Source organism: Falco rusticolus, chromosome 6 (assembly GCF_015220075.1).
Source record: "Falco rusticolus isolate bFalRus1 chromosome 6, bFalRus1.pri, whole genome shotgun sequence".
In the NCBI taxonomy this organism is placed as follows: domain Eukaryota; kingdom Metazoa; phylum Chordata; class Aves; order Falconiformes; family Falconidae; genus Falco; species Falco rusticolus.
The window spans coordinates 52,959,933-52,981,675 of NC_051192.1; the positions used below are offsets into that span (position 1 = coordinate 52,959,933).

The window sequence follows — 21,743 nt, forward strand, 5'->3', positions numbered from 1 at the left end:
CTCAAATCACTGGTCCTAGAGGGGAGACCCCACTATAAAAGACAGATTCTGGGAGTCCTGATAGCTCTCAGCCTGTTTCTGGCACCTGCAACTCCTAGCTCTTAGTTGTTGGACACTGTAGACGAAATTGTGTGCAATGTTTAGCAAAGGGTACTGAAAAATTAAGACACAGGCTCACAACCCATACTGCTGCCTGAACACAAGATGATCTTATCCCAAAGGAAAGCTTTTTATTCAGAATTGTTTCCACTTAGAAGCATGTGTCAAACATGGAGAACTGGGAGCACAGAGAGGGAGGATCTCCTCTTAAAGGCAGATATTCCCCCTCTACTGCTCACGCACACACACTTTCTGATCACAGTCTAGCAATGTGGGAGGCATAAACACTTCCTAGTAATGGACTTGAAATACATCTAGCACCTGTATTTCTCTCACCAGCTTCCTGATAAGGCAGAAACACCATCAATTCAATGGAGAGCAGCCACTGCGGAACAGCAGCAGAGCCTACCATGCTGTACTCTTCCCCTTACTAAAGTCACCTGTTCTTCCATCGCATACCTTCAGCCTCCTCCAGTTTTTGTATTTGCTTCAACACCGGCTGAATATTCAGAAAGAGTCGGTGGCTGTTACTGAGGAGCTGCAGCAAGTGCCGTGACCTGAAGGGGCAACCCGTATAGTAAACCAGTTTCCGTGCAGAGGGTAAACCGTCTGGCTGGATCTCAAATTTTTTCCCCTGCATAAAGAGGAGAGATGCCAGTAAAATGAGCAAGAGCATGCTTTAAGCAACACAGCTACCAGAGATAGCTGCAGTCTTATGCGTGTGAGTGACAGGACTTGACATGGCAGCACAGGCAGGCCAACAGCTTTGCCAGGTCCCAGGATGACAGCCCGCTGCCAGATGGCCTCCATTCCGTCATACTCACCAGAAATGCCAGCTTCCCAATGTGCGACCAGGGAAAGTCGTAGAGGAGCTGGCGAACGTGATTCACCTCCTGTAACACATCAAACTCAAGAGTGACACGGGGACTGGCAGGTACAGGGTGGAGTCATCGATGTGCAAAGAATTTGCAAACAACCAAGAATTTGAGATATGCAGAGCCTGGCGCTTGCAGGGGAGGCAGAGGAGCCGAAGTGCAGGGGGAGGACAGGGGAGCTGGGCTGAGTTAATGCTACACCAGAAAGCTTTCACGGCAGTCTGTTACCTGATAGATGTGCATTCCTCTCAGGGTCAGGCCCAGGATAACAGTCGGGCGATCCTCCTTCTTATCCTAAAAGAACAGAAGAGCCTGGAGTCAAAGGTTAATCTACAAAGACCACACTCTTGTTCTGGCACCTACTGCAGGAGAGGTAGCAGGACTCCCCATCACGCAGATGCCATCAGCTCATTTGGTTTTTATTGTGTTTGTAAAGTGCACCTTGCCTTGCTGACCCCTGAAATATCTACACCTAAAATCCCCTCGTACTGGGTATCTCAAGCAGTTCACCAGCAAATGCCCCAGCTGCCCTGGACAGGGAATCCTGTAGCTTTAGTGATGTGAGGGCATGGACAGTTACTGCTCTCCTACTGCCACACGCCGTCTCTAGTGTCTCCATGAACATGCCCCACTCTTGCTCTCCAGGTTACAGTGACCCCAAACCAGAAGGGATGCTTGTCCCCTTCTCCTTGTCCTGTGGTTTTCATCCAGGGACCTGGTGGACCTTAGGTGTCCCTTGGCCAGGAGGGAGCTAATCAATACCCAGAGTTACAGGGACCTTCCTTCTAACCTTTTGATCTCAGTGTTGGGAGCAGGTGGTTTAAAATCTTTATGGCTGGGTTGAAATACTGCCTTGTTTTTCCTCATGCTGTATCTTGGTACGACATACTCTGTCTCTAATAAGATTCTTCTGCTTGAAGACCAAAAAATATAAACTAAAACTCTAGTTCTTTCAGTCTCTCCTGGCACGGCAGAGTTAAGGAAGGGAATACATACTTCTCTTGCTAGGAGGAGCAGGAGGAAGAAAATTTGGAGGTAAAAATTTATGGGCTCACAGAGCTCAAACTTTACATCAAAACTTTCTCTCCTTATCTGGCTTGTCAAGATGCAAGTCTTATGCCATCGCATTACCTCACCCTTTATCCCGGTACCACCCGTGTCTCTAGTTTAAAGTCAATAAGAAATGCTTTCTGCCTCCTAAGGGCAAAGAGCTTTGTAAATCAGTATTGGTCCGGAGGAGAAATACAGAGCTCAGTACTTCGTTTTCTTTTGGAGTTCCCAACCTCAGTAGCAGCCATGAGGAGGGTGCAAGACAAAAGTGACTGCTTTTGAAATCTCAGGGCAGCCAGCGTACCAACACCTTCACCTGGCATCTGTGTGCTTGACTGAGACCCAGGTATCACCTAGGAGGAGGACATCTCATCACAAGGCGAGGTAACCATGTCACATAGCAGGAAGAGCAGCACTTTGTGGATCAAACAACACGCGAAGGAGTCAGCAATGCATAAAATACAAGTTCAAGTCAGACAGGAATTTGGATATTAAAAGCAACCAATTTCACAGCCTTGGTACTTTCAGATATAAATTGTATCATGTCCTGTCAGCTGGACTTCTTATGGCATTCAAGTGTAATCAGCCCTCTTATGACTGCGTCATTAACAGCACCAGAATCAAAACGGAGAGGACAGAGGAGAGGTAGGCGCAGCACCGATGGTTTGCAAGGAACTGAAACTAAACCTGGACTACAGACCAAACCGGAACTTCTTTCCTCCAGAAAATGCATGTTTCTCCAGCAACTAGAGCTGGTAGATCTGGTCAAAGGGCACAGATACCTCCCAGACACAATTCCCACTGAGCACAACCAACCCACAAATTTAATTACAAGTCTGAAAGCGGAGTAACACCATTTTGAAAAAAGGTCTAAGCCATTCCCAATTACACAAGCAGGTTTCGCTCGTCCAAGTGGAAAATAAAACTGCTCTTTAGTTCTGTTTCTAGACCTAAACTCTCTTAGCATGTGAAAATGAAGCACATTCTGTTTAAGCGGGCTTGGGTAAGTAGTTTAAAACTCAGGGACAAGCAACAATCCAGCAATCCAAAAACTGACATACAGCTGAAAAAATACCAGTCACCAACAGGGTTGGAGTGGTATGAGAAAGCTGAAATGATTCAGTGTCACCTTCAGCTATCACACGGCATTTGTGTGAAAGCTGGCTGACCTCTTGTCACCATTTCAATGGACTGCAACAACAAAAAACAAGACTTCTCAGTGATTTCCCTGGTGCAAGTCTGCTGACAGGCAGGGACAAAAATTAAGTTTTGCCATTCCTGCGGCCAGTTTCTTGGCTGAGGTACAAAACTAGATTCCAGTATATACTATACCTGTACACTGGCAACAGATTTGTTTGTGGGGGACAGGCCTCATTGGCTGAACATTTTAGACTTGTTTGGCCTCTCTGAATCAGAGCCAACCATCCCTTAAATACACAGAAAGCGAAAAATGCAATGGTGCACCCAATTAACGATGGGAGAGAAGTTCAAAATAAGCGGCTCTTTGTTTAACCTTCTGCAGCCTGTAGAAGTGGACGGGCACATCTTCCAGCAGGCAGGACTCCTTAATGAACTTCAGCACTGCTTCTTTAGCGCTCAGCCCTTGCTGTTCTCGGTGCATCTCTGGGGCATGTTTCAAGATATAGTCGCTCCCTCTCTTTGCAATTATCTAAACCACAAGAAAAACAAACAGGTCAGCAACTCTTCAGCAATCCCCACAGGAGGCAGCTGTGATCAACAGCAAAGCAGAAACTGGAGGCGGTGCAGGTTCATACGGTCCCTCGAGATGTTAGCCCTCGTTCACCTCCACCTCCCTAGAGGATAAGCATTTAAAGCAGCCCAGATGATACTGGTATCTCTAAACAGATCCTAGATGGCAAAATCATAACAGACCAAGACTACAGAGGTCGCATCAGCTCTTTTCACTTTTAAGCACTGGAATTAGTTTTCCTAACTCTTGGCATCCATAAACGCTTACGGGCAGATAACAAATAGTGTTCCTCACGCCAACACAATCAACAGAAACATCTCCAAACACTGCAGAAATGCTAGGTGGTCCTTTCAAGACCAGAAACTACACATTAGGCTTATTTAGCATTTCCATCCTCAAAGGGGTAGATAACACTATCTCAAGGTATTTTTTTTTTATCTGTTGGGAGTGCTGGCAGGCACGTGGCTTTGCTAAGCAGTAGAAAAATCCTCACCAGGCCTTTTGCTTTTGCCCTGTGAGCGCCTAGTTCCCATGCTTGCCAATGTGCCCTCTCCATACAAGCTTACAGGGCAGCCCGGCTGCCTCCCATGCCAAACTGGGCCCTTCTAGGCTGCAAGTGGCATTGATGGTTAAGAGGGGTGCTGGTTGAATTCACTTCACAAAATCCACCACCACTGGCGGCATTTAGAACTGGATCCCACCACGTACCTGAGAACATCCTGCCAGGAACAACGTGCCCAGGCTCAGAACAACCAGAACCCATCACCACTTAGTTCCCACTTCCATTTTATATTAACTGCCTTGTTCACTCTGTTCAGTAACACCTCTGCCCTCCTCTGTGTGCCTTGCCAGATTAGTTGCCCTCCCACGAGGAAGGCTGGGCTTGGTGGAGGACAACACCGATGCCATCAGTTGTGCAAAGTCAGCAGAAAGAGGCATGCCAGCTCCACAGTTCAAAGCCGGGTTTTATCACCCCAGGGCAACACCACCTCTCCTCACTAGCACAAGGCTTGGGGCAGCGCTTGGCCAGATGATCTGAAGCACGTGTTGGAGGAAGAGATTGTGTTGGAGGAGGAGATCACTCAGTATCTCCCTGCAGGAGCCTGGGGCCAGGGAGAGAAGCGTCCCCACGCCTGCCAGATTTTGCTCTTTGTAACGATGTAATAAATCACCCACATACTTGCTTGGGGTTGCGGCTCAGCACAGGTGAGCCAGGCTTTGTCTTGGCCTTTGCAATGTTTGCCAGATGAGCAATTGTAACCGATAAGACTTTTAATGCCCCAGAAAGAGCAGCGTGAGACCCACCTTTTCCAGCCCTTTGTTAGCCACCTCCTGCCAGGTGCCCCATAACAAGGAATAGCATGGGATGAAGGCCTGTTGTCTGGGAGAAAGGTGCATTTCTGCACAGCAAGGCAGGCAGGCTGGGACTCATACATAAAGGAGACTACCAGCCTTGCCTCCCCAGTGCAACCCTTGTCACTGCTCTGAACCTTCCCCCCAAAGCAAGGGACAGTGCCACCTTTCAGGGGAGACAACTCACCCAGAGACAAGTGACCAACTACCAGAGGCATCTGGGTTTTTTGACAGCTACCCCAAGACATGATCTGGGCTAAAATCCAATGTCAGAGGAAAAGGGGGCTCCAAAATTAAATCAGTTTACAGAGGAGGGTCCGTCCAGGTCCCTCCAGCAGACATCAGCCATTACAGTGATGTGTCTGTAGCAAAGCTATCTTCCCTTTCTGTTCTTATGGACTCTAGTGTGTTTATCAACAGCTTTCTTGCCATTTTACCACAAGAGGAGTACTCTCTGCAGGTAACCAGCTCTGACAGAGTCTTAGCTGATCTGCCTTCGTTTGACAACTAAACCAACTCTTGGCTTTCTAAGCTGTTTGTAAGACTTGAAGGGCACAAGCCCATGTGCACATGCTTATAAACAAAACATGCAAATCCATTTCCAGGCCCTTCCCTCTTCTCTTACTGCAGTTAACCCAGAGATTAATGACAAAGAAAGCACCAGAGGCACCGCACAGCAGTACTACCCCTTAGGGTTTGGGTCTATCCATCCCAGAGGTAGGCATTAAAGAAATGGGAACAAAGGGCAATGGACTTGGCTTCGCAGCCCTGAGGTTTTCTGTAGAGCTTAGGTTGTGCAGATCTGGCTGATACACCACTGCAAATACACAATCCTTTAAGCCACAGAAGAATTACACAGCCACAGTCAGAGTTACTCATCTGATACCAACACATTCCCTCACCAAGGAAGGGTACACACCACCCACCTCACTGATGAGTGAGCCCAGGAGGAACAGGCACCTGCATCCAGTGGAAAGAGAGGAGATATCTCCTGAGGGAAATTCAGGGTGATGCTTTACCACTGCCTGATCACTGAATCATTGCAGTGGGAGCTGGGGAAATTGCGTGCCTGCAGTTAGGTACCACCTTGACATAGCTCCTGCTGTGCATGCAATCTGTTGACAGAAAGATCCCCCAAGACTTACCCATTGCGGGAAGTAAGCCTGAGGTTCAAAATATTTGCCAGCATGGACCTTCTCCCTGTAGTTGCCCAAGTCTGCCTGTAAGCTGTAGGCAGCCAGCAAGAAGTAGATTTCTTCTTTGTGGTTGCACCGAGACATAAGTACTTGCTCTTTGAGATGGCAGTAATAGAGCTGCCGTGCCACCTTATCGCTGCAAGACACAAAGGCAAATTTACTTGAAGAAGAAAGTTCAGGCTGAGATAAGGCCCCTCAAACACATCCTCCTTCTAAGAGGAGGGATTAAACTTTGACATCCCTGACGTGTGCAAACGCCACCCTGATACAGTTGTGTGTGTGTAGGGAGCATCAAGCCAAGATCAAGGTCTCCTCCCATTAAGTGTTGTACAAACATGGGAAATGGTAGCTTCTGTCCTGAGGAGCGTAAGATCTAAGAAGTTAAGGCAGAAAGTAGATGAAAGAAAAATCATGTCACACCTGTTTTGGAGACTGACTACATCAAGCACTTCTGTTTTTCTGGAAAGCCCGTAGCAGTCGGGAGAGTCAACTCCCTTGAATCCCAGTCCTGTTTCTTGCACACCTGTCCTCCTTTCCCCTCTAAACCTGGCACTGCTTTTCCAATTTCACTTTGCCTTAGGCTCAAGGTACTTTTCAACAGCTTATTCCCTTCAAGGTAGATTAAAAGACACAGGAGCCTTGGGCTTGTTTTTGTCTTCTTCCTCAAGCTGCTAAAACAGAGGTAGTCTGATAAGGCATAACTATCACACAGCGTCGATAACCCACATACCGCCCCGCTGTAAGAGCTCATGGGAAGCAGGCTGCCGACAGGTACATATAGATGAGGTGCTGGACACTACAGTCTGATCATAAAAATGTGTGCGTATAGTTTGAAGGGGCCATGTAATTACCTCTGCACGGCTCCACAAACCTCTCAAATTACTAGGGCAAGAGAAAGTTGCTTGTGACACTAAAGGATATGTACATCGGGGGTGGTAGAATGCTATGCAATCTCCCTTTGTACCTACAAGCAAATCTAAATAAAACACACTTAACAGCCAAACAGACTCCAGAAGAAAGACTCCTCTGTATCCAAAATTAAAGAATATGAAGAGAGAAAAACAAAAAAAAACCACCAAGCTTTGTCTGAGATGAGAACAAATGCCAAAAATTTGGTAAAGATTTTAATCCACCCAAACGATCCCAGCTCTTGGCTTGCCCAGGGGTCACAGCCACGCCAGAACTGCTGATGCAAATTAACTCTGTCAGTTGTTCATTTTTAACTACCTCATCCTTTGTTCTGTACCATGGGTAAAACTGGTGGTGTTTTAAGTACAGCTCATATTCCATGTGAATGGACTACAAATGCAAAACTCAAAGAGACTTATGAAGTAATGTCTTTTGTCCATTTACAAAAGCCCATTTCCAGGGGCAGATGACAGCAAGCACTGCTCAGATCAGAAAACAGATCTGAAGTTATTAGTATGTGCTCTGGTGTATAAACAGTGCTTTTTTGTATAGCCATCTGATGTTTTTCACACAACCAAAAAATGCAAGCAAAAGAGTTAATTTTGACATTGTTGTCATTCAGCCTGCTCTCTAAACACAGATGGAAAAGCAGTCACAATTTTCCTGGGGATAAGGAGTACGATTCAGGGGGAAAACATTCATAGTCGAGTGAGGAAGTCTGTGAAGGTCTTAAACAAAACCAAGGGGATTTTTTTAAGCTTATTTCTGTGAGATCAAAGATGAGCTTAATGAAACATTATCTTTCTTGCCTTTTGAGAACACAGTGAATAATTCAAAATACAGCAACTACCGCAGAAAGGATCTTACCTTATTACTCTTCCATTTTCTACGTAGTATTGTACTCTAAAGAACGCAACAAAAGGAGGGCTGAATTTCTCTGTTCCCTAGAGCAGAAGGGAAGGTGGTGGAAGACAAGTTCAATAAAGTTCAGCATCCAAAATCCTGGTTACCCTGTCTAGTAATGTACTCTTCTCCCAAGCTCACTCCCCATACTGCTTTTAATTTTCTCCTTTTAGCTCTTGGCAAGTTTTAGGAGGGGGTGGGGGTGTAAGGAATCTGACTTCTCAGTCTCACAACAACGAGGCACCATGAAACATTTAAGACAGGCTGAATGGCAAAACATCCTAGGGAGGGCAGAAGATTTTAGATGGTGAGTATAAGCAGGTATGAAAGCATCCCAGTGTAGCCTGGGGATGCCCAGCCTGGCCCAGTTACCTAGCTCAGCACCTGGCAGCACCGCAGACGCATTAGTGCTGAACGCAGCAAGTTTAACACAGCCTCCCTCAAAGCAGCAGGCAAGGCGGCAGGGCAGCGTGCCACACTGGCACGGCTGTGGTGGTGCCAGGGCACACCTGGGAGTAACCAGCTCCCTCTGCACCGCACCACATCACTCACCACATCACTCAGCAGGGACACACGAGCTGCCGCGTTCAGCATTTACTGCCCAAGGCTGAGGTGCACCAGCCTGATATTAACTCCTTGCCTTTTGCTTGGCAGGGCTAATGTTTAGTTATTCACACCTTCCTGCAGCCACAGACCAAACGGAGACATTTATGTCTGCTTCACACCGAAGCTGTCTGTTAGAAGCAAGCCAGCATGAGTTCTGTTGTTGTTTCAACTACAGCCTACCTTTCAGACTTACAGACTTGTTTAAACAGGAGGAAAAAAAAAGAAGGAAAAAAGGAACATGTTATCTTACTAGCTTATTCTCTCATCTTCCCTACTTTGCCACTTGCTTCTCTAATGTTCATACAGGTAACTTTGCTCACAAAGGCAGTTCCAAGGCTTTGCTGGTCAGACCCATCTCACTGGGACAATGCTGTGCACATCTGATGCAGACAGCAACTTCTTGATCACCATGCAAATATTTACATTTTATTTCTGCAGCTTACTCACAGTCCTATTTTATCAGCTGGACTGGGCTTTCCACCTGAAACCACTTCATAAGAATTAAACCCCTGTCTGCTAAGCCAGTCCAATATCCCAACTCCTCTCAGATTTCAGTACTGCCAATAGCAACTCTTTCAGCCTTTTATGATTCACCTCACACCAGAGGTTTGACACTTACCCTGACTGAAGAAGTCTTACAAGAATCCAGCCTCAAAGCAGCCGCAAAGCATACCCCATCCTGCTGTGACCAGAAAGAAACACTTGCCTCGGGAAACCCTCACTGGCTGGACAGACAGCCACCCCGCATGACTGGCGGCTGTCTTTGAAGTAACCCTCACTTGTCTGGGAGAAGCAGTATGGGATAAGAGATCCCCAAACTTCACTAGTCATCTGCAAACTTCTCTAAGCAGTAGAAATGGAAAGCGTGCCTACTCTGCAAAAGAAAACCCTTAAGGAAGGTGGAAAAAGTCATAATGAGCTAATCAAGATACTTGGATGTAATTGCATACTATACCTTGTTCTAGACTGCAGCTCCTCTAATAATGACACGCACAAACAGGCACTATCATGTCTGAATGACCAGCACTAAACAATTACATAGGCTTGTCTTTATTTCACACAGCTTTTCCTTTTCTCTCTCTTGACAGAGCTGGCTAGCCTTAAAGAACTAAGGATCTTCTAGAACAAAACATCCTTCCTCTTGCCCCACTGTCCTTTCGCACTGAAGAGTCACAGCTCCAGCCCTCTCCCAGGGAAGGTTCAAGTCACAAAAGGTCGTTTTAGGCTGTTCTGCTCAAGGACAACAATGACCTCTCCAGACTGTTCATGGGTTTGGCTAAGTTCAAAAGGAAGACTGACCAACTGACCTTTTCCACTCCTGTAGTGGTTAAACAGCAACTATGTGGCTACAACTGCTCAGGTAAAGTTGTGCAAGGGGCTGGTTTTGCTCTTTTAATTAATTGTGCAGCCATGCACAAGTCACTGCATCTCGCTACTGAACAGCATTCTGCAGACCATCTTTAAGAAATGCTTTACAGATCTAGTTTAAGAGCTTTATTTCACTGTGTAGTCCACTACTAAAGAAGTAGCCTCTGGAATTAAACAGTTGTCTTACTTTGGTGGTCTCTTTTTTCCATTCCTTTGAAAAGTATTTGCTAAGCTTCTGTTCCAGGTCTATAAAAACATATTCATTATCTGAAAAACAAGAGGAAAAAGCATTTAATGTTAAAGATTCAGAAATTCTTATTAATTAAATACCTAGATGACTATACAAATTGTTTCCAAACAACACACTTCAACACAAAGCTGACCAGGGATAGACAGAGCAGGGAAAAGAGAGGGCACCGAACCTCTTAAGTATGTGTACTGCTCCAGACAGTACGGAAGGAAGGTCAGCTATGCCTTGATTCAAGGTATGCTGAACTAAAGCTTCCCAAACACCTTAGCCAGAAATGCAGAATTCTTGCTTTATAAGAAGCCACTAACAGAAGGCAAACATCATCTTACCAAGTTAATTGCACTGTCAGTTTAGTGGATTCAGTTTTTTATTACTATTAAACAAGCAAGCCCTACCTAAACTTCCATTCTGCTGTCACATAGCACCATTGTCCAGCATGGCATAAGCAAGTGGACAATCAGGTATCTGACAGGTTTCATCCTCCACATATGAATGGGATCCTCCGAAATGGTGAGAAGGAGGACAAGCAAACCCAAATGCTCTCCCCGTAAGGTCTGGCGTCTCCTGCTCACACCCAGATTCTTTCATAGAGCAAAAAGATGAATGAAAAAAAGGGAAACCTGGCCTGCCTCAAAGGACCAGGACTTTCCACCCAGGTGAGGATGAACAAGAGACAGCCTGAACAGCACATCATCTTGAAAGAGCTTTGTGCTGCTTTCAAAGCCATTGTTCTGTAACACTGCTTACCAATTATCAAATCCAAATTTAAGAAGTGAAATATTTTTTTCTGAGCCTTCTCAAGTCTCTTAAAAAAAAAAAAATATCTGATGGGTGTTTCAGACTTCGGCAGCAATGCCAGCTGAGCACATTCACCTGACCAGTCCCTCTACTCTTTGTTCTTGCCGAGGAAAGTGTTTTCACAGGTGACATAACTGCCAAGTTGAAGAGGTTGTTCCTTAGAAATCAAAGGAGCAGGGAAAAAAGGGGGGGGGGGGGACGGACATGACCAACAAAACCCAACACCTTCACAAAACAACCTTCTGCTGCTGAAGACCAGTCCAGACTTCTAAGCTTTGACTTTTACTTTCTGATGTTTGAGAAAAAAAAAAAAAAAAAAGAGAAAGGAAAGGGAGAATAGAGGTAAAAATTTCCTAATGGAGGTTTACAACCAAACGAGAGCCTGCACTCGTCTCTATACAACAGGTGAAGGACTGGCTGGGGCCAGTGGTAGACCAGGTATCCAGGGGGGGGTCTGAGCTACCTCGCAGCCATCCTCCCAGAATATTTCAGTTCCTTGCAGGGGCAGATACAGCAAATACTTCCTTTACAAGCTTTTAAAAAACAAGGAAGCAAACCACCACCCCCATCACCACCTCCTTCAGCTCCCACGTCAAGCGAAAGAAACCATACCTCAGGCGAGCCAGAATTGGTCCACACACCACGCTAACAGGAAGCCTTGTGTAAAATACCAATAACACTGAAGACAGTAAAGAGGATCTTTCCTGCACTGTACTGATTGCAGCTGTACTTTTAATGTAATTACAATACTGTGTACCACATTGCTTGAAGTGTCACATACATATACAGCACAGTATTTAACAGCACTGCTGAAAAGTGCAGAAATCCTGAAAATTTTAGTGGTGGAAACTTAAGTGCTGTAGTACACAAGGTGATATAGCAGTTGTTTTGCTATTTTGAGGAGGAGAGGAATATGTTTTAGCATCACAGAGACTGCATCTTGTACCTGCACCTTCACTTATGCCTGTAAGACAGGGTGGCTGGCAGGCTCTGCTGACCCCCCAGTCCTTGCTTCTCTAAGTCCACTAAGATCAGATAACGCTGCCTTGAAAAGGTTGATAGAAATCCTAGTCGGTGAGAGATGGGTTTGGTCCATCTCTCGGACTTTTGTCAGCTGCCAAGCTGATAAGCGTCTCTAAAGCTTTTCTTAAAAAGTTAAGTAAAAGCTCATTTAGGAACCAATTGCCCAGCAAGCGACAGGAGTGGGTAACAGAAGCACAGCACCCAGCCTGGGCTTCGGCAGCCCCAGGGCAGGGCACTCACTCCAGCAGGGGTTCCTGCAGTGGGACTGGGGTGCTCCTGCTGGCACGGCAGTGCCACCACGGCCTGTATGGGTTCTGCCAGCACCACTGTGCTTAGCTGCCACTTGTAAAGACAGCAGGGAACCCGCATGGCTGTAACAAGCTGTGGGGTCAGTTTTCCCTTCTTGTCCAGGAATGATCCCATGCTTAGAAGTGTTTACGGGAACACATGAATTATCACTCAGCCACGAGGAAAAGATGGCAACAGCAAGCACATACCTTGAGCCACCACATCACACATGGATACTGGGACAGAAAGAGAAAAAGGATGACAGAGCAGTTCCACTGTAGTAAAGCCGTTTGTTACCCACACTCCACAGCCCCTATTTATCTGTTGTATTAATTAGCTTAGAGAGATGACTCTGGGAGAGCCCAGATGCCAAGCCTGAGGACTGCAGGTCATTATCATGCCTACTGAGAGGTATACATAAACCTCAAGAATAAATAAGGCTGAAGGAGGAGGACACCCTGATGCATCAGCTCTCCCTGGGGGTCCCACTCTTCCCCAGCCCAACATCCTCCCTCCCCTGCAAGAATGCAGCACTGCATTCCTGCCTTAATGAAGTTAATATTGCTGGAATGTCAACCTGAGTGCAAACCTCCATCTACAAAAACAAAGAGGTATTTCCCTCCCCAGCCCTATGTGGGCTGTGTTTTGGGATTTTATTTTCCTTAAGCTGGATTAGTGGTGAAACTTGGCAATTTTTTGCCAGATGCTAAAAGCCTCTGGTTTGCAACCAAGCACCTCTAACAGATATGAGAGCACCAAATCACAGCACCTCAGAGCAGTGCTGTAAAGGACAGTATAGAAATGCACAGATGGGCACCTCTCCAGGGAAGAAGTGCCTGATCTGTGGATCCAAACAGGGCTGGATACTCAGCAGGTACAAATTGTCATTGGTTCACTGGCCTCAGCTGAAGGACAACTGAAAGGTACTAAGAAGCTTGCTTAGAAGCATGTATGCATGCAGATACGCACCCATCCACCTGCAGCTACTGACACTGCATTTGTTAATCTCACCTCAGCACTGTCAGTGAGCTTAAAAATATATCATATATATCATATCAGCTTCTCTTAAAAGGTTCCCTCATATGTATGTGGGATCCATCCATCCAGATACCATACCTGGCATGACACCACTGCACTGCATTCCCAAGAAACATACCTGACCAGCCAGCCAGCTTGCAATAATACAATTTCCACATTTCTCCCAATTACAGCTTTTAAGAACCCTCACGTGAAATGGAAGGTTTATGCTATAAAACCTCACTTCAAATTAGGCAGTCACCAGAAATGCAAATACTCAAGCGCTCCTACTCTTCAAAATTAGCTTAGCACGTTAACGTATTTAAGCAAATACAGGATGTGCATTGTTGCAAAAAATAAAAAAATAAAAAAATAGTGGGCCAGGTCTCCAGTCAGAAAAAAAGTGACACAGTTCCAGTAAGTGATGCAGAATTACAATAGGCATTATTTACACTGCAGGGAATATGGGAATAGAAAGTTATGACTGTAATACAGGGTCAAATCAGTTCTGAGTTGTTACTCCAAAACCCATTATTTTGTATTAACCAGTGCCTCTCCATTTCATTTTTTATGAAAGGTAAGTAATGGTGAACACCAATAACCTGTTCTCCTGTGCTCGTTTTGGGCTAGGAGCACCGAGAAATTCAACAGAGGTAAGTCCTGTCCTACCAAGAGGCAGAGCTCAGGCCCCGTTGACAGCCAGGAACGTCCCATAAACTACCTTGCTTGAGTCAAGTATATTTTAATATTATAACTATTTAGACAGTCCAGAAGATTAGGATTCAAATAAAATGTGAAGTAATGTAAAGCCAAACTTCCACATAGCAAGCATTTCTGTCTTAAAGAGAAGGGGGCAAAATTATTCTTTGCTATAGTGCTTCTCAGATGCTGCAAGAAGCCTTATGGCAACACCACTATCTCCCTTGAAAGGCAACAGGAAAGAGACTGGGAACAGAACAGAGAGATGCTGAGGCCAGGGGAGAGCTAAAGCTTAAAAGACAAAAAAGCACTCCAAAATACCTCACGTGCTGTAGACCTCACACAACCTGTTTAGCTTCCCTCAACACCAACACGGATTTTTTTTGTTTATTGAAGAAGAGCTGGCTACATACTCCTCTCGCATGGGGAGCTCCCTAAGCTTCCAAGTGCTGGTGACCTGGGAATGTCACTGGGAACATGGCATCTGCTCCCACCATCTCTACATAACTTCTTGATGCTCTTGGTGTTACCTTTCAAGCTGACAGAAGGAAACCTTGTCCATTTTTCAGTACCTGGTTGATTAGTTTACTAAGGGGTCTAGAACAACCTTGGGTTTTAGCATTAGCTGGAAAGTACACATATCCCAAGCGAAGAAGGGAAGAACCACAACAGAGGCTGGGAGTAAAACAAAGGAGGTCCTGGGACAGACAGAAGGTACATGGAGGGGAAGAATGAAAAGAGGCAATATCAAGAAGCCCAGAGGAGGTGTTGAGGTCTGAAGACCGAGATAAAGGCTGAGTCATTCCTGATGATGGGTAGGTACTGCAGGAATTTTATGTTGGCACCTTACAGTTAGTAACAAGGCATGCTCAGGCAAAGATCTTTGCACTTCCAACAGTGTTGCAAGTGATTCTTCTGCACAAGAAGAGCTGCAGAACCGTTTCCAGCACTTCTCGCACAGGAGCGAACAAACTCCTTGGAATTCTCAGGCAGGAAAGCACTTGGCTGGCTGTTGTACTGATGCTGAAGGAGAAACAGCTGACAGCAGGTGCAGGCAAAAAAATGCCTTCCTAGGAAGAGAGCACACAAGTAAGAGAGCACCCAAGTACTTCCAAGGAGTATTATATACTTTTTGAACACCTGAACCCGCTGCAATTCTCTCAAGGTGGCATACTTCTGCATGTTCTTCTTACAGTGCATTTAACTCACGCTGAGGTATCAACACCATTATAATTAGAGCTGTATCTTAGGTTAGTACAGAAGAAATTCAGAAGGGAGATGCAACTATCCAAGCAGATTTAGGGAAGGAGAGGCAGAAGCAGGGGTAACAGGGAAAGACGGATCTAGAAATCAGGGGGTAGTCTGGAGAATTTCTGTTGTCATTTGTCTTCTTAAAAGGCCCTTTGTTACAACAGATATCCACCTAATCTAAATGTAACATGGTAGTGTATTCCATCTATGAACTTCAGAGGACACACAGATGCAGAAGAGTTAACCAGAGGCAGAGTGGTCGTGGCAGAGTCAGCCACCAAGCCCCTTGCTAAGCCTGTGCTGGGAGGCATGGGTCTGGCAAGGGGAACAGCCATAGCTGTAATAACTGAAGGATGATCCTTGAGAGAGAGAAACTGAAGCAAAGGGATTTGGTTTTGCTAGAAAGCCAGCCTGACAAATTGATAAGAGGACGCAGAGAGACAGAGGCAGGGCGTAGGAGCTGCAAGCTTGCTCCTTCCGAATCGAAGGCTTTCATCTGCTCGGGCCAAGCAAGGTTTGCTCCTAGAAAGAAGGCCAAGATTCAGGATCGAAGGAATCTGAGTTATAACAACAAAGAAGGCCTGGCTGTTCTTTGTCTGCTGGCAACCAGTTTTCTTTCAGAAGACCAAATTGTGCGGCTGCATATACTTTCTGACAACAAGAGGGAAACCTCCTGCAGGGCACCAGATAAGGTTGACCCTGCAGGAGGAGCTGCAATGTAAGACCCAGCTGCTGAAGCCTATGGAGCCACCTTGAACCTGACAGGGTTCCAGGGTCTTTCACTGCACAAACTACAAGGTAAAAATGCACTTCAGCAGCACACAAGGTATAGCTTGCTTGATGATCTGTGACAAAACCAGAAGAGCAACACATCACAAGCTTTGTGCTGCCGTGGCCTCCCATTAATGTACGCTCCTGAACTCAGTTTTCAAAGCTTCTTATAGACACCAGCTTTCCTCCTCCCCCCAAATATAGTTTGTTGAAGTGGCTTTCATCCTGAGAATAAAAAAAGCTTGAGTGCGAAAGGGTTGAAAAATTCTGTCCTGCCGCCATTACTGTTACCTTAAATCCTGAACCTTGCCCTCAGCATCTATAAGTCAGAGGTAAAGGCAACAAATTTAGGCAACGAATGCTGGGAGACATGCTCCAAGACTACAGCTTAGATCTCACAGCATTCATGGTTGTCAGTTTGTATAGTGCTTTGTGGTGCTGTTTTCATTTTTGCCACACTTAGGGGTTAAATTTCTGTTTATGATTAAGGACCCCAACCTCTCCCCCTCACACACATACTTACTATGAGACCAACTGAGCATTAGTGTATCTGTACAACGTCTGCAGGTCAAATGGGCTCCTAATCCAGATAATCCACCCAGTGTGATTGGTTACAGTTCTGTAGAAATCCTTTCATTTTCATTCTCTTGCCACTGCTGACAGAGTTTTGTTGACAAATTAGCCGCAGGGTAATGGATGCATGAAGATTAGAATACCTTGGTTTGCATGCGGCAACATCAAATCACCAAAAATAAATACACATTAAGAAACCGGAAAATATACCCTTATTAAAACAGGGCAGTGGTTTCTTAAAAAATGACAACTTAGAGCTGCAGCACAGAGGTAAAAGCATGATGCAGAAGAGGAATACTTCGGTCTGAAATGCAAAGGCTTCCTCTCCAGTTTTCAGACATCTAACTCGCCTCTGCCTCGTAGACCCGCCTCACACCTTCCCTTCACAGCCTCTGTAGGACATACACCGACTTGCTGCACGGCCAAGGCAGTTTACTTAAGTACCCACAAGACACCCCTGGGCAATGCAAAACTTAGCCAGGCCTCTTGAGATGATAGCTTGCCATGAAACCAAAAATCCCTGAAAAGAAGGCAATGCCTTAAAGGCTACTTCCAAATGCCAGAGATGCAGAGTGCTACATTTGCAATAGAAGCAAGACCTCACCACTGGCAGCAAGGGAGATGGATCACCAGTCTATTGGCCAAAACAAGGTGGGGGGGAAATTAAGCTGGGGAACAGAAGACAAAAGATCTCCCTTGCTACAGCTCTACAGTAATAGACCTGGATCTATTTTAAAAACAAAATAAAGAAACCCCTAAAATCCACCCCACAAGACTCCAGTCAGCAGGATACTGGACTTTCAGACTAAAGGTAGGGACCAGAAGCAGCAGTAACACACCAGGTTTGCTCCCTCTAAGAGCAGGGCTGCAGCCTTCCTGGTGGCTACTGCCATTCAGGCTGAGAAGCTCACTGCTGACACTTTTCTGTTGTCTGGCCCCAAGAGTTTCTTAAACAGGCACAAACAAAAAAAACCAAAAAAACAACCTTCTCATCCAAAATCCTGACACCTACCTGGGTGACATAGGGAGGTGGCTGTCAGGAGGAGCCAGGGTGAGCATGAGGAGCCTTCAATTAAGCAGCTTTACGAACTGAGCTACAGCAAGCAAGAGTGAGAAATAGTCAGGGAAGGGGAAGCAAACAGTTAATTCAGGCTACTGGGCTCCTGCAGCTCTTTTCCTTGACATTTTTCTAAGAGTTTTGGGAAGAATTAGCTGCTCTAAAAAGGAAGAACACTTTTGTGAAGAGAGAAGGCTGCTTATGTTTAAACCTATGGGTAATATACTTTAAGGTCTAGCCAGCACAGCTCTACTATGCCCTTTGGGTTGAGGTAGTTACACTGTGTTTCCAACAGGCTGGAAGGCATCTGGCACAGTAAGAGTATTATGGGGCCAGAGCCCCTGTACTTGACAAGGTGAAGGAAACTGCTCTGCAAAAGATGGGAGAGAAGGAAAAAGCAGGGTTCAGACAAAATGAAGCAAGATACATATGAAGGGGAAAAAAGTGAAAGAAACAAGGAGAACAGGAGAAGAGCAACTAATTCAAAGAAAACGGGAATGAAATTGCCCCATCTTACAGTGGAGGACAGGAGCTCCAGTTTCACCCAAGATGTCCTCTAACTGGAACAGGCAAAAGTTGGTATTAAAATAAAAAGGGGGGGGGGGGGGGGGGGGGGGGCCGGGAACTCACAGGAACACAGTTGTAAAAAAAAGTTAAGAGCATTCAGGTCTTCTTCACATTAAAAAAACCTGCACTGGTTTAGAGACAGATATATTTGTTAGCCACCGGTTTAGTTAGATTGATGGAATCTCCTGGAGACTCTACAAACCTTACAGACATAAGTAGCTTACATTGGTCTTTTGAGTGCTGTGCTCAAAAAAAGCAAAAGTTCCTACAGAATGAAAACAGAAAGCAAATGAGACAAGTAAACTTAAAGAATATCCCACATACTCATAAGGAGGCCAAAGAAACCTTATTTAGGAGGACTCATAAAAGACTATACTCATTTCAATGAAACAGTATCTAGAGTCACAGTACTAAATAATAACACACTTGAGAAAAATTCAGGAGGCAAGCAAAATCCTTCCCACACTTTTGGAAACGGGGAGAGGCAGAATAAGGAGGACAACAGATCCCTATCTAATTACCAAGAGTTGTGGGGAGGGTGCCAATGCACACACCATCCTAGAAATGTAGTATCTCATACAAGTTTGCTCCTTTAAGGCATCATTTTACACTGTTCCCTAGTCAATACTATGCCATAGGACCAAGCAGACTGGACTTCAACACACAGACTAAGAAGTTTTGTATTTCTCATGCAATATTCCAAACCCCAGTGTCCTCCACTTACACACTTAGTCCCACCATTTGAGTTTCCTGCCTCTCATGCCACATTCTTTGCTTGTGACTTCAGAAGACAAGTAACACTTTCAGCTCCAAATTCCTTCGAAAACTCACCTCCTGTTCAACTGCTGACAGTTTTGAATTCAGTGACAAGTATGTTGGCTAGCAGTTCAGCTACAGGAGAGAAAGAAAACCCCACAAAGAGGTGGAACAAAGGTGGAGAACAAAAGCCCCCCCCTTCTCCCAATTTGTCTGCCCACATACCGAAGATCAAAAGAGCTCCAAGAAGACTGTGCATAATCTACATACTTTGTGACCTTATTACAATCAAACTCCCCGCAGGCACGGCCGCTGTGTATATATGCACGCACTGTAAATACACAAGTGGGCCTATGGACGTTTGCCAAGACATTTGTTCCATGCATTGAGTTTGCTTACTTTTAACAATGCTGAGGCCAAAGAAGTGAGGCTCTTTAATCTTCACTAAATCACAAACTTGCTGAAAGAGCTCCTGTCCAGTGGCTTTAACCTGAAAGAAACAACCAATCCAACATTACCGATGGCTCATACCTGGATGGAGCAATTCCCCTTCTTTATATTGGCCAATACGTTCTTCAGTACCATAGCACGCATACACAAAAAAAACCCAAACCAAAACAACTCTAACCAACCCACAGAACAAACTTTGTTTTCAGTATTATTGCTGTTATCACAGAATAAAAATCAACATGTCATTCTCCTTCCTTCACAGTGCAAAGTGGCTCAGCTCAGTAAGCCACGAATTCAGTTTCCTATCTATTGGCAACTTTGTGTAGGAATTTGGGGCACTGCTGGAGCCCTAGTTTTGTGCAGTACTGACCAGGCTATTTACAGGTGCTCTTACAAAAAGTGTGTTTGTAATTACAGAAATGAAAACACTATTTGCAGATTATTTTTTTTTTGAGGTTAAGAGAAAAAAAAAACCACAAAAACAAAAGAAAACTTTCATTCAGAAGTACTAAAAACAAAAGTACACAAACAAACTCAAGACTGCTTGGTCTGAGCAGAAATAGCTCAGGGTTAGAGATGAGGTTGCTCTGTATCCCACACAGAAGAGCTTGTTCTGTCCTCTGCTGACTTCTGGTCACACAGCAACTAACACCTTCATCTTCTGAAGCTGTCACTACAGCCTGTAAGCTCTTGCCTGTTTCCGTGCCATACTGACACCTCCCAGTACCTTTGCCTCCCATAACACTGTGCACGCACTGGGAAGGCAGAGCTGCCAGCACATGCTCCTGCAGGGGACCAGAGGCTGGGGAGTAGTTGCAAGCATTGGCAAGAGCATAGGGCAAGAGAGCTGTGGCACAGCAGCACAGCTACTGAGTGCACTTTTCTAGCAGGGCTGCTAAAAGCACAGGCTACCCCAGCAAGAGCGTAATTCTGGCTACCTGCACGTGCAGACCTGGATGTGTACTATGATCAGAAGATTCCCCCATTAAATGTCCCACCACCTACAGCTTCATTGCCCCCTGCCCCATTGCACCACCCCAGCAGCACAGACAACTCCAGGCCCAAACAAAAACCTCAGCCCTCAGAGGCACCGGGGAAGGAGTTCTGAGCAAGAGCAGATGGGGAGAGCCAAACAACACTGACGGACCACCTCAGCTCAGCTCAGCCCAGGGCGCAGCCAGCTGCAGCGGCAAAATGGGCCAGAACCTCTGAATTTCATTAAGCCACTGCTGGATGGTGGGCCTGCCTGAGGGGGCACAGTGTAGCACGATCTTCACAGCGGCAAAGGGTGATAGGACAGAAGTCGACTACTGAACTCTCCTATAACCTAATCACTGCCATCAAACTAATCGCCACGGTAATTCTTCAAACCCTTTTAGTGCAGGTGTGCCACACTCCCCAGAAACTGGCTGTGCTCTGCCCCAGGATGTACCATGTCACTAGACATGGACAATGGGAAACAGGAGTTATTTAAGTACCCATTTTCTTCTGCTTGACAAGGCATTACTAGCCAGCCACTCACTACTGCTTTATGGGGAGCTTTGAAGCCTGCACTACACCAATACATACTCACATGCATATATATGCTTTGGGAGGGGAGGAGGCAGTGCACAGTTCTGGTAAGACCCAATACCGCATCTGGGTCTTATTATAAATGTCTGTGCATGAGACTTCACCCTTGCCTAATGCAGTATTTGCTCAGCTGCCAAGAACAAGCAGCTGGAAGGGAAAGCTGGGCACAGGTCTGTCTCCTTTCTCAAGGAAGCAAACTCTGACCATGTTCTCCTACCTGGGAGGACTCACTAAGGAAAAGGTGACCTACCCCTAGCCAAAATGGTTACGTGCATACAAGAGTCACTGGCAGCACAGGGCTCTATGTAATAAAGCCTTACGATTAGATGAATTTTGTAAGTGACATGCTTTCACACCTAAGGGAACAAAAACCTGCTTTAAGATACATAGTTCTAAGGAACTGAGCACTTCCACGTTTTGTGACACTGAGCTCTAAAGCACTGATTTAATCAGACTTCTTGCACAGCAGGTATGTGTGCTACCACCTTGTCCATTCTCATTTTGGCACTTCCCTTCTGGATCAAGTTTTACTCCCAGCCTTCAAGGCTGTGCAATACCGATTACACTTGCAATCGTTGTTCCCTGCTCCTGCTCAAAGCAA

General features: G+C 45.6%; 1 protein-coding gene across 2 annotated transcripts in view; it reads right to left on the minus strand.

The window, feature by feature from the left end:
* The window catches only part of FRMD1 (FERM domain containing 1), a 42,511-nt gene that overhangs the window by 6,625 nt on the left and 14,143 nt on the right, over nt 1–21,743 (minus strand). For both annotated transcript variants that reach the window (XM_037392939.1, XM_037392938.1), the window contains exons 3-10: nt 19,520–19,610; nt 10,258–10,337; nt 8,061–8,137; nt 6,234–6,420; nt 3,538–3,693; nt 1,203–1,268; nt 924–992; nt 559–733 (exon numbers count right to left, since the gene is read on the minus strand). In XM_037392939.1, coding sequence (XP_037248836.1) covers nt 559–733; nt 924–992; nt 1,203–1,268; nt 3,538–3,693; nt 6,234–6,420; nt 8,061–8,137; nt 10,258–10,337; nt 19,520–19,610 — 901 coding nt within the window. The remainder of the gene's footprint in view (nt 1–558; nt 734–923; nt 993–1,202; nt 1,269–3,537; nt 3,694–6,233; nt 6,421–8,060; nt 8,138–10,257; nt 10,338–19,519; nt 19,611–21,743) is intronic.